Source organism: Crocodylus porosus, unplaced genomic scaffold (genome assembly GCF_001723895.1).
Source record: "Crocodylus porosus isolate Cpor-Errol unplaced genomic scaffold, CroPor_comp1, whole genome shotgun sequence".
In the NCBI taxonomy this organism is placed as follows: domain Eukaryota; kingdom Metazoa; phylum Chordata; order Crocodylia; family Crocodylidae; genus Crocodylus; species Crocodylus porosus.
Genome location: NW_017728931.1, coordinates 100825474 through 100838665, shown reverse-complemented (window position 1 = coordinate 100838665; position 13192 = coordinate 100825474). Strand labels below are relative to the sequence as shown.

The window sequence follows — 13192 nt, the reverse complement described above, 5'->3', positions numbered from 1 at the left end:
ACTGTTTGGAGTTTCAGACGTTGTTATATAGTTGCATAGTCCATTAAGTCCTGGGAAAGAACATGAATGAGTCAAATTATGATCCCTGCTGACTTCCTGTCCCTGGGGCAGAAGGCTGGACTCGATGATCCTCCAGGGTCCCTTCCAGTCCAGATGTCTATGAAATTAATTTATTGCATGTGGATTAATATCACACTGTAATGCCATTTAACTTGTACTAGCAAATTGCCTGTCATTAATGACCGGGGGGGCAGCAACGTCATGGTGCCCGCCACTTCACCTCCAGCCCCATGCTCCCCTTCTACCCCCTGTGTCCAGCTCTGTGCACCTACTTCCTGCCACTCCCAGTGCAACCCCATGTGCCTCACCCCCTGCCACTCCACCCCGGCTCACAGGAACAGGCAGGGAGGGGAGCTTGCATGTGGCGGCAGCAGGCAATATGCTTCCCTTCCCCTCTCCTTCCCTCCCCACTGCCTCCCCCTCCTGGCCACCTGTTGTTAGGGTTGGGCAGTGGCAGCATTAGTGGGGGGGCGCTGCCACCGGAAAACCCCGCTTAACCTTCCCACTCCCCTTCCTCCCTCCCTTCTTCTCTGCCACCTCCCCCACCCTCCTGGCTGTTGTTGGGGGTGGGGGGCGGTGGCACAGCAGCTTCCTCACTTCCTCACCCCCTCTGTCTGTAATGCTTCGGGCCCTCGCACCCAGTTGGCATGTGTCCTCTCAGTGGTGCATGCACAGTTGGCCCAGGGCGTTATGGACAGACAGACAGACTAAAGCTTTTATTATCTTAGAATGATTTTATGATTAATTCTGTTCTCTTTTCTTCCTCCTTCCTCCAATTTAGATTGTAGTGGTGATTCTTTTTTCCTCGTGCTCCCTTCATTATGGTGTTTGTTGGCATTTTTGGTTGTTTTTAGGATGGAGTAATTCATAGCCAAAGACAGAAAACCCTTAATTACCAAGTGCTAATGTTTTATAGAACCCAAAGATTTTGTTCTTTTCCCTTAAGTTTCCTCATAAAAAGTTGTGTTAATTCCTACTAAAATATATTTCCTTCCAAAAATGGATACAGCTGGGAAGATGGAACTTACCTTTAGATTGGACATTAACAGTTGCTCACTGACCTATAGAAAACTATTAACAACCACTTGCTTTGTAACAGCCATTGTTTTCTGCTGCTGCAACTTGATCACTGACAAAAGTACTTCTAGAAAACACATATGTGGCCTTTGGCAGCATGTGGATGGAGCTGGGGCTGTGGACCTGCACAGGCCCTGGCCCCATTTCGGCACTGCAGGCAGCCGTGGCCACGTGCTGCTGGCGGCCCCAGCCTCATCCAGCACCACTGCTGCCTCCCGCCCCAGCCCAGTGTCCTTCCTGGGCTGGGGCCATTAGCGGGATGGGGATGGGGCCAAGGCCCACGCGGGGCCAGGGCCGTGGACCTGCATGGACCCTGGCCCCATCCCAGCACTGCCAACAGCCCCAGTCCCATCCCTGTGCTGCTGACAGCCCCGGCCCTGCACATGCCCAGCCCCAGCCGGCATCGCTGCCTCCAGGCTGAGGCTGGGGCCATGGACCCGTGCAGGCTCCGGCCCCATCCCAGTGCTGCAGACAGCCCCAGCTCCGGCCACGTGCTGCTGGTGGGCCTGGCCCCAGCCCTCACCCAGTGCCGCTGCCAGGCCAGGGCCATCAGCAGTGTGGGGATGGGGATGGGGATGGGGCTGGGGCCCGCCTGGGGCTGGGGCACTGCCTCCGCCCACCTGAGCCCAGTGCTGCTGCTACACCGGGGCCATCAGCAGCACTGGGATGGGGCCGGGGCCCGTGGAACTGCACAGGCCATGTCCCGATCCCAATGCTGCCAACGGCCCTGGCCTCAGGCTGCCACTGAGCTCCAACCCCTTGTTGCCCGTGGCCCGGGCCCCAGCCCCGCACTGCCCACAGTTTGGACCTGAGCCCCAGCCCCACACTGCCCATGACTGGGGCTCCAGCCCCAGCCCCGTGCTGTCAGTGGGCCCCAGCCCCACACTGCCCATGGCCCAGGCCCTGGCCCCAGCCCCATGCTGGCCACAGCCTGGGCCCCAACTCTTTTCTGCCCATGACCTGGGCCCTGGCCCCAGCCCCGTGCTGCCGGGCAGCCCTGGTCTCAGTTCCGCACTGCCCACAACCCCAGCTTCAGCCCAGCCCCAGCCCTGCTCGGGGCCCAGCCCCATCCCAGCACCACCGATGGCCACAATCTGCTATGTGCTCCTGCTCCTGCTTTGTGTGTCCTGCTACATACTCCTCTGCCCTCATTTTGGTTTTCTGATATGCCCGCACTCTGGCACCTTTCAAGGTAGACATTGTGATTTTTTTTCAGCATTCCACCATAAAATGTTGCCCACCCCGATCTACATAGTCTGGTCCTAAGCTTTGGCTTTCCTACAGAAGTACTCACAATAAATAGAAAATACTGCTTTTTAATCTGTTGTCTTGTTTAGAAAGATACTAGTTGTAACAGTAGTTCATTTGCAGATTGTAGGGACTCATCTGTGCTGGCCTTTAAAGTATTTTCTCATCACAGCATCATCCACAGGAATCTTGCAAGTAGTGACCCTGACTCATCCCCAAAACTTCAGTTACAGAAGCTAGTCCGTAATAAAATGATAAAGAACCCTGACTCCTTTTCAAAGAATTGTCTGCTTAGCAGGAGAATTAGTATCTTTCTGTCTGAAGAGATGTTCAACAAGACAGTGGCTGTTCTCTTATTTTCTATGGAAGGACAAGTGTCATCCATCCCTTACCCCCAGGCTGTAGATCATGGCTGCATAATCATGATCATATTATACCTTATAATTTTTCAGTCATCTGATCCAATTTGCTTCCAACCTGCTCTTCCTTTCTCAGATCTAGGTGAGAAATTCAACAAAGACTTTAAAATACAGAGGAAAAGCAGGGCAGCTCCTGCATACCTGTGCAGGCACACAGTGATCTGTGTGGACCATGTAGCTGTTTTTCACACTCCAAAAACAGATGATGGGGCCTTCCTGGTACCTTAATATCTCTTTTCAGGATTTTTATCCTCTTGATTAGTTATTTTCTGTGATTGGTTGTTTGATTCCTGCTTCTTGGTTCATTGATCTTGCTCTTGATCACTCTTAACAGTGATCTTCCCAGGTTTTTTGCCATTGTTTCCTCCTATAGATAAAGTGGGGCTTAGGGGCCTTTGACCAACTCCCTCCTTCCCTTTGCCAGCTATTAAAGATGTAGAATTTTTTAAACAAAGCTGTCCTTCTCTCAATTCTGATGATGTTCCTAGTGGTATGCAACTTAATTTGGTTGGAATGACCCCTGTAGCCTAGCAAAGGGCACTTAAATGCATTCTAATCAGTTTGCTGCAGCATTATATCCAATGGTTGTAGTACAGCCACTGAGTGCCAACAAGATTCTTTTTTATCTGGAAGGAATTATTCTGCTTCCACTTTTTTTCCCCAACCATGTTAAGAATGTCTCTTTTACCAAGGGATTCCCTCCTACCCTCTAAACACCTCTACTGGTGAGTAAATTAACTTTAAAAAGTGGAAGAAAAAGGTGTATTAAACAACATTTAAACTATTCCATTATTTGTTGTTATATTGAGTAAATAACCCATGTCATTCATAAAATTATTAGTTACTTGCAAAAGATAATTATAATAGTAATGTATTTTAGCTAATTACATGCATTTAGAAGTTACATGGGTTTTTGGTATGCTGGCTGTGAACTTTTGAGATTTGTAAATTCTTCAAGTCATAGATTTGTTTAATGGAAAACATATTTTGGGCATTGCAAAAATACACCTAAAAATAACTGGTAATGTACTTATAGCCGTGAATCAACAAAATGACTGATTCCGGTGTAGGAAAAGCTTGCAATGAGTATTAATCATGCTTATAACCAATATCTTTTGAGAGATGAATGTAGTTTTTCTGATGTTTATAGCCAATGTAAGCTACATAGCATGTAAAATCATTTCAGTAGAAAGCTGACAAAATGAGACAAATATTGCAGTCTTCCCACAAGATAGTGAGAAATTGCTTGGCATAATTTGGGGGGGTTGTTTTTTTTATACAGATTTTGTCTTTATCTTGCAAAACCAACTTATACAATGATAGCCTTATTAGGATGTAGATTATGCGTTTTCTCAACCAATATATACCCAAACTTCTGAATTTAGTAAGGATTTTGCTCATATATCTGAAGACAGAATTTAGCTGTGCATTATTCATTTACTTGCGTGTATTTGATTGTGGTTAACTGCTAAATTATGAATCACATAGAATCAGATTATTTTATGATGTAGTTGATATTGACATGGAGATGTTATTGTTCAGTAACCACTATCCTAAGACCGTCAAGAATTTCTTCAAAATAAAATGAACTCTCAGTTTGAGGTTTTGCTTTTGGTTACATTTAATATTTGTTTTTAAAACATTTAGATTTTTTATGAATTCATTTCTGAAATCTTTTAAAATCTTTAAAAATGTACTTTCAGATGCAGCAGGAACTGGAAAAAAATATCAATAAAGAACTTGACCAAGGTAATTTATCAGAGCATGTGGCAGGGTTTTCTTTTCCCTTCAGAAAAATTGATTGTTAACTAACATTGAATGATATCCTAAAGCATAAATCACATTATGTGTGTCTACATGTGCAATTAATAGAAATGAATCGACTCCAATGCAGTTTGCACTGGAGTGTATTGCTCCCAGGCACCATGTTTACACATGTGCCCAGAACCACAGCACATTGAGCTAGGTTGGAGCAGCCCAGCTGGGAGGGGGGCCATAGGGTCAGCCTGCCTGCCCAGGGCTGCTACAACCCAGATCAACATGCTGTGGAGGGGCTGGCAGAGGCAAGAGGGTGCTTGAATGTGGGGCTAGCCAGCAGGCAGCTCCTGCAGTGAAGCCTCCCCATGTCCCAGTCAGCCCTGTCAGCATCTACACATACATTGCAAGTACTAATCTACAGCAGCATGTTTTAGCTTACTGTGCTTTAATAGGGCCACACATGTAAATGCTGAGACTTTTTACTGTGGAGTTAATTAGTCTACTCTGCAATATATGTCTTGTGTAAATGCACCCATTGAGTAGTTAACTGTTGTGCCAAACACAGTTGTTGTTTTTACTAACTTTCTTTTTGGCAAGAACTGCTGGCTTTCCAAAATGCTGTACAAAATAAATTGCCTTGAAAGCTAGCTTAACCTAAGTCAGTTTTGCTAAATGAAAAATATAAACAATCAAAATATAGGAAATTCTGATTTAAGATATAAATAAGCTTTAAAAATCGCCTCCCCCTCATATGTTGCATTCAGTATTACTGCATGTGATATAGTATTTTCTGCTAGTATAATAGTGCATGTCAGATATAATGTTCCCTAGTGGTTTCCTCGCTTTGTTTTATAGACATAAAGTGGCATGTTGGATAGGTACAAATAATATTGCTTATTGAGAAATCTTGATAATCACTTCTCTTTATGCCTGCCTAATCAACATAACATTAAGTGTTTGTAATATGTAGCACAGAACATATACTTAGCTGGAAATCTGTAATGCAGTTTTTGGCCATGTTCTCCAGTGAGTAATTTATTCTCTTGTATGGCAACCATCCTTATCCATCCACTACCTGACAATGACAGAACCTATTTCAAAGCAGTGTAATCATTCCAGCATGTGCCAGCATTCTATAACCAAAAGTGGAAATCCCCATTTACCTGTTTGAGGGGTTCCTTTCCCTAATGCAGGATTTTTTTATGTGTCTTTTTCATGTAAGTATTTGCTTAGTACAGACAGAGTGCACTTACACATGCTATTAATGCACCTGAATACAGTCTGGTGCAGTTCGCACCGGAGTTTATTACTCTTGGGCATAGCGTTTGCATGTGTGTTGGGGGCTGCGGGGTCAGCCTGCCAGCCCTGGAGTTGCTCTGCCCTGGCTCAACATCCTGTGGAGGGGTTGGGGCACGAGGGTGCTACAGTGTGGGGCTAGCCAGCAGGCAGCCCCCTGCACTTTGAGCACCCTTGTGCCCCAGCCAGTCCCAGTCATCATCTGCACACGTGTTGTAGAGCACTAAATAACTCTACCATAGGATAGTACTTGTGTCAGGCAGTACTATCCTACAGTGGACTTAATTAATTTACTGCGGTTTAATAGTGCTGCACATATAGATGGTGATGCTTTGTTGTGGATCTACTTAGTCAACTCCTCAGTAAAGCACATGTATAGATATGTCCACAGTTCCTTTTTCTGTGTTGGTTGGACTTTGGTCAGTGAAGGTAGAGGCCAGGGATATGTGGTTTCTAAAAGAGACTGCAAAAAGAGACTGCATACACATGTTCAAATGGTCTAGGAGAATTCTTCCAGGTGTGTTCTTATGGTAGAAAAACTTACCCAGACACACTTGAACTTACCCAGACACACATGAATGCTGAGCCCTTGAAAAGCAGAGAGCTTGCAGTGCTGATCCTTCACAATTGGGGAAGCGGGGTGGGGCTTGTGCATACATCTCAGCATGCTCTGCAGGCTCCCTGAGTTTGCCTGATGACAGGCAGCAGTGCACAGGGCAGCTCTTGTTGGCTGATCCAGACTGCTCAGAGTCAGCCTGTGCCTCCTTGCAGCATAATGTGGGATTGAGACGGGGGTGTTCTGCTCCCTACTTGACTGGAGCAGCTGAGTCCAGCGAGTGATACAGTCTCCCTATGGGGAGAAGAGTGGGAGCCATGCACCCCGGGTTGCTGAAGGACTGTGCTGTGACTTCTCTGAGAAGAAAACATGTACAGACAGTCAGTCTCAGAAGAAACTTTTCTGTGAGTGTTTTAACCCTGGTTGTTCCCAGATTATACTTGTCCTGGCATTACCATTTCTGCTTTAGGAGAAATATCCTGAACCTCTGTACACTTGTGACTTTTCCTGGTAGGGCAGCGACTCTTCCAGGAAAAACTGTATGTTTTCACATGACCACAGAGTTATCTTTATGGAGAAAAGGCTATTGTGGTTATAGGAGGAACTTCTGTGTGTGCGTGCCTGCATGCATGTGCGCATACCAAGGTCCAGATTGTTGCATCTATTAGGCATGTTAGTGAATTTTGGCACATCAGTGCCATTCTATTTCACCTGGCTAGAGTCCCTGAAAAGGTGGGTGGTCCTCCTCCTTGGTACTTTTTTATGATTCCATCTTAAGGGCAAGATGGTATTGTTAAAAAAGTGGATGCATTAATAGATTTTCAAGGATTTGAGGAGGGTGCAGTAAAATCACACTAGGTGCCTACAAGGGAGACGTGTATGTTTGTAGCAGCTTCAAAAGAGGAGGAGGAGGCTCAGGAGTATGCAGCAGCTGCTACCTTGTTACGTGAAAATGGCCTAGTAGCAGTTACAAGTGGCCTAAATCACTCCAACTTTGACACTGGGTAAAGTTCATTTGTGTACCTAAGGGGGAAAATTTAATCTGACTCAAAGTCTTTGTAAAAAATGGAGGTACTCCTTAAGACCACATGCTTCATTTTGTAAGGCAGATAAGAAGTATCAGGACAAGGGTATTCACTGAACCATATTCATCACTGAAGTAAGCAGCTGGCATTATGTTAGGTTAATTAGAGTTTTGTGTGCTTAGAGCATCTACATTTGGCACAATTTCAACAGCCTTAGATTAGAAATACTAACTGTTTTGTCATGTTGGTTATCAGGAAATAACTTGCATAATTTACAAGCCGTTATGAATGTCCTGCCTGTGTCACTTTTTAATAATGTTTCTCTTATTCTGATCTGAAATATATATTTGCTGTCAGGACCCTATATAAATGCCCACCAAAGTCAGAACAAAGCTTACAGTAGATATTAGACAAAGTTTACTTACTATAGAATTAACATATGGCATAATGCAAAGCATGCAGGATCATTTGTTTTTGCTGTTTGGTTTTGTTTTTTCAGCCAATGCTGAACTCGAAGCTGGAGCTGTAAGAGTCTCTCCTGTGGGATCTACTGATGGATCTTCAAAAAACCTAAATGTAGATCAGGATCCAGTTTCCAGGGCAACACAGCAGTATCTAGATGTGTTAAAGAAAAATTATATGATTTGAATAAAAAACTAATGCAAGTTTGTGAAAATGACTTTGTTTACATAACACTTTAATGGTTTTCCATTAAGTGGTGCAGCTGTGAAAATCTTCATTACAATTTAATATGAGCTATAAATGTATCACATGACTATCAGGCACGTTGCACTTGTCTTCATAAGAACACTGCATAAATGTATAGTTTCTTTTACATTTGTTACTAAAAGCCATACCTGGTTTCAGTTGCAACTAGCATAGCAAATTCAGACTAGTGTTTTGTGTTTCACAGAACTGCAAAAATATTAGGTACATGGACATATGAACAGTTTATCATTGGGCAAAAGCCATCAGGGCTTTACCATGTGTCAGCTCCTCTACACTAACTCCCTATGTATATGCGCTTACCTCATAAAAAGAGAAAGATGGATAAACATAGTTCTCAAAGAAAGAGGGATAAGTTGATGCAGTAGGTAAAAACTGAACTGCAACTGCAAGCTTACTGTTTAGCTTTTACTTACGGTAAAGCCCTACCCTTTTGCCTTGTAATACACTTGTAGGTACATTTGTATGTTCATTCCCTGAGTTGTAACAAAACATGTACTGAGTTTTGTCATATTCATACTGCGATATATTTTAACCAAAGCATTCCTTGAAATCTGTTTTCCATTCTACATATATTTAATGTTTCTCTTAATCTTGTCTTTAGTGGCTGTTAGCAGATATCTGATGCATCTGTTTCATTCCCTGTTCTGCAGTCTTAACACAGGAAAACTCTGAAGGATTCATGGAACTTTTACCTATATTAGAGCTGGAGAATTAGACAATTTGCATTACTGTCATGTTTATACCAGTTAGTATTTGAGTTTTAAAATTCTATAAATCTAAAATAGTGCCAAGCTATTTGTAGTGTATGTTTTATATGGTACATGAACTTATCAGTACAATACAGTTATTTTTAATTAAACGATACTGCAACTCAGGGCAGTCTTGAGTTGCTCAATCATCATTATTTCTTGTTTACTCTTTTCTATAGATTAATAGAGTAATTAATATATACTGTGTTGTGCCTATCTATAGGTTTCTCAATGTTTTCCAGAGCTGGTGCAATAAGATGAGCAGAGTTTTTCATCATTACCAAAATCAGATTACATTCTGGGTTTGTCTGACAGCACAGGAAAGCTGTCAGACAATGTTCTGTCTCACACAGTTTATAGGCTCTGCTTGGCTTCCATTACAGCAGCAGCTGCCAGCAAGGTGTGCATTGTATCCTGGGAGGCACAGTCTGTTAAGGAGGCCATAGCTTCCAATAGTTAGCAAAGACACTACATGCAGTCTCTGGCAGCTTCCCTGTGACAACAGAAACCTTCTGTCACTTGCAGACCAGAGCATGCATTCCTCTGGTCTCCAAGAACCTGCTCAGAACAGAGATTCTGCCACAGTAGGGAAGCTGGAAATGTGGGTTTACCTGTGGTTTTACCAGGAGAACGTGACTTCTGCTGGCAAAACTATGTAGTATAAACCAAGCTGTCAGTTCTAAACCTGGTAAGCCAGTCTTACCAGAATCCCTGCTTCAGTGACTGAAGCTGTTTTATTTATTTCAAACAATTATATGCTGTTGCGGAAAACCCTTTAAAAACTATTGCATATCTTTTTAAAAGTCACTAACGTTATTGTCAAAAGATTCTGAAATGGAAAGGAATAGAACTTGAACAGCTTGCCCTCCCCTTAAAAGTCCAAAAACTAAGCTAACTCGCCATGGTGAAAATCTGTCCCACCATGTAGCTCCACCACTTTTTAAGGAATAAAGCAGTTTTGTATGGTTGGTGTACTGTATTGAATTGTAAAAAATAAAAAAGACAACTTTCTATTTAATAAATTTGAAAATGGAATATGTATCTCTTGCTTTGGTTTCATCTTATTTCCTTTCCAAGCTTCATTCATTTTTTTTCTTCTATCTTTTTGTGCCTGTGTATCCTTTTTCTTCATTACCCTTCCTATCTGTTCCCCCTCCTCCCCTATGGCGGATCTCACTTGTAGTACTAGGTCCTCCTTTGTCTCTCTTCTTCCCCCTGATGATAGTTAACTTCATACTTCTCATTTTCTGGTGTCCTCCATTCTAACTGTTATTAGCACAAGGTAGAGTGACCCTATCCTAATTCTAGTAACTCAAAGTTTCCAATCATCCTGAGCAGGTTGGCTTTTCAACCCTCATGTGTAATGTATTGGGGAAATATTAGGATATATTTCCCCAATGAAAAATATGGTATAAATTAGAATGACCCCATTGACCAATGCAACTACACTGATTTACATCAGCTGATGATTGGATCGTCATATGGTAGATCAAGAGACCCCAGCAAAGACTTATAAAAATGCACTCTCCTAAATAAGTGGCCTGATGTTTTTTTCAAAGAACTTGTCAGAATTTTCTGAAATAAAGTTTCATTAATAATCAGTAGTTCATTCCGCCTGAATGTTTTGCTAATAACATCTCAGACTAAACTAATTTGTGGATTCCAAGACAAAATTTCTGTGGAACCATGTTGAGATTTCTGGCAGACTGCCTCAGGAACAAAACAGAGTACTTCTAGGTCTTCTGCTTTAGCATCTACTCCAGAGCTATACAAAAATCTCTAAGTCCTTAACCTTGGAATATCCACCTGGTGGGACTCTATGGTCCACAGTGCTAAGGCATATCCACCAAGAGGGCTGTTTCACAGCAGGGTTCTATGACTGTGGCATGGCAAATCAGACTAGAGCTTCAAAGCTTATTTCCATGGAGTTGGAAACTTAAAAGATCAAGAAGCCTATCCATCTATTCAATGAACATTACAGGGACTGAGGACCATGTTTTACTTTGGAGATGGCATGTTTCATTGTTTGTAAGATTTTTTCCAAATAAAATACTTGGTTTTGCTCCAAATCAGAAAAAAACAATTCCCTAAAAACCGAAATTTTCCATTAACTGGACACGGTTATTTGAATGATTCTAGTGTTACACAAATTGCCAATTGCTCAAATCACAAGTGAAACCTTATGAGGGAGGATAAGGCAAGATGCCACGTTTATTGATTAAGCGCTTAACACACACACCCACCATTCATACCCCAATTTCTGTTTTGTGCTGGTATACATTACCAGTCTTATCAGTACTCAGATCAACTTAGTGGCCATCCAAGTTGATCAGGAGTAGGAGCTGGGCTCCTGCTGGTCCATCTCATCAGATGGACTGATGCTCCAGGATGACATGCAGAACAAGACCCAAAATCAATGTCTCACCCCATTTTTTATAGCTTTTCCAATTCACTTAGTCTTCTGGGCTTTTGCTATGTTAGCACTGTGTTCTTCCTTGAAGGTCGATTGCCATTGTTCTCTCGCTGTTCTGGGATGGATGCTTCTTGTTTGGTCTTTTATCTGTCTGTATTCTTCAGCTGATGTTTTCCTTTTCCACAGACACACTCTCACCCATTCTGTCACACATGCAGCATACAAAGGTCGAACACTTATGTCAAGCTACAGAGCAATACAAAATGGAGTTTCTTAAGGCAATGCAAAACTCAAGAAAAATATGTAAGATTAAAAGCAATAGGCAAAAAGTCTATGTGTATAACATTCTAGTGCTGGCATATTCAGCAGACCTCTAAAGCAAACATGCTACCACATTTGCCAGAGAAAATGCAAGTATCACCAAAGAAAAAAAATCTATCTACTGTTCATGTCTCACCAAAATGTTCCTGTTACGAAACTGGACACTAAAGGCCATCTGTTACAATACTTACAGGGTTTCTGTAACCCAGTGAGACAATTTCCTAGCATCAACTGTTAAATTTCGCAATGATCATAACTTGCTATGTATCAACAGGAATTGTTCCTAGTTCCACATCCACAAAAATGTACACAGATCTGGCCCCTAGTAAACAATATTTGGTGTGAAACAGCAGTGTGATTTTCAGCTGTAATTGGTTTAGAGGATATTTTGCTATGCTGCCTTGGCATTTGGTATCCAGGATATCATTCAGGCAACCAAGCTCAGAACATCTTCTTCCCTGTGTATATGAAAGAAGGGAAAAGCCTGTAATTTGTTTCAGCTCTTACCATACCAGTCCCCAGGCTTCTATCTTTTCCTTTTCCTGCAAGCTAGTCTACAATTCTCACCCTCCAAGCCTAGACTACAGGTTGAAAACCACTGTATTGGGGGTTATTAATAATTACCATTTCCTTATTATAATAGAAAATATTACATGAAAGCATAAGAGTTGGTATGTTTTACTGCACCGTCCCTCCCTATTTGGTATTATCATTAATAGGTGATATTTCTCACTTGTAGAATTCAGAGACAGTATTGTTGCTATAGACTCCAGCATTAAGGTTAGGCCACCAAATTTTGTATCTAGCATTAGACTGAGTCAGCAGTTCAGCTTTTCCCAGCCTGTTTTAGAACTTCAGTTTAATTGGTTTTTGTGCAGTGGTGCCTTCACTTCAATATCTAATTCTTTTCTCCCTCTTCTAAAGGGAAGAATTACTAAACTATTCAGGCTATAGCCCTCTAGCTTCTGCAGTACAGAAGCAGGCTTCTTCTGCCTTTCACCACAGCAGTAGAGAAGACTGGCAGGCATTGAACAAGACAAGGAGCTACTGCCAAACTTACTGGGCATTTGTACATGTTTGTGCTGCAGCCCCGGGCACTTTTAAAGTGCCTGGCACTGCAGCACATGGAGTTGTATGTGCAGCGAAATGCACATCAGCACTGAGAAAACGTTGGTGCACTTTTGAACTAAAACACATCAGAAACGTTTTCATTCAAAAGTGCACCACCACCATTTTCTGTATTCTGACATGTTTCGCCACTTACACAGCTGCATGCAATGCAGTACAGTGCACATTAGTTCTGGACAAAAAGGTATGTGTATAAATGCCCACTGTCTACAGCATGAGAGGATAAGTTATGCCCTGCTGCTGCCCTTTATATTGCTAGAACATAGATTTTAAGTGAGGTAGGCACATAGGGCCTCAGGCTCATTCCAAAGTCCCAACTTTGAGCGGGTCTATGAAGTTTTCCCTACAGCAGAAGCTCTCATAGCCTACTCAAAGGTAAACTTGTAACTTTGAGAGGTCACATCTGTGAGGAA

At 42.6% G+C, this 13192-nt stretch overlaps 1 protein-coding gene across 1 annotated transcript in view; it reads left to right on the top strand.

Annotated features, from left to right (window-relative positions):
- Positions 1-9958, top strand: part of ANKRD26 (ankyrin repeat domain 26) — a 119281-nt gene extending 109323 nt beyond the window's left edge. Inside the window, exons 39-40 of the mRNA XM_019543428.1 lie at positions 4508-4553; positions 7939-9958. Coding sequence (XP_019398973.1) covers positions 4508-4553; positions 7939-8087 — 195 coding nt within the window. The 3' untranslated portion in view covers positions 8088-9958. The remainder of the gene's footprint in view (positions 1-4507; positions 4554-7938) is intronic.
- Positions 9959-13192: the final 3234 nt, after the last annotated feature.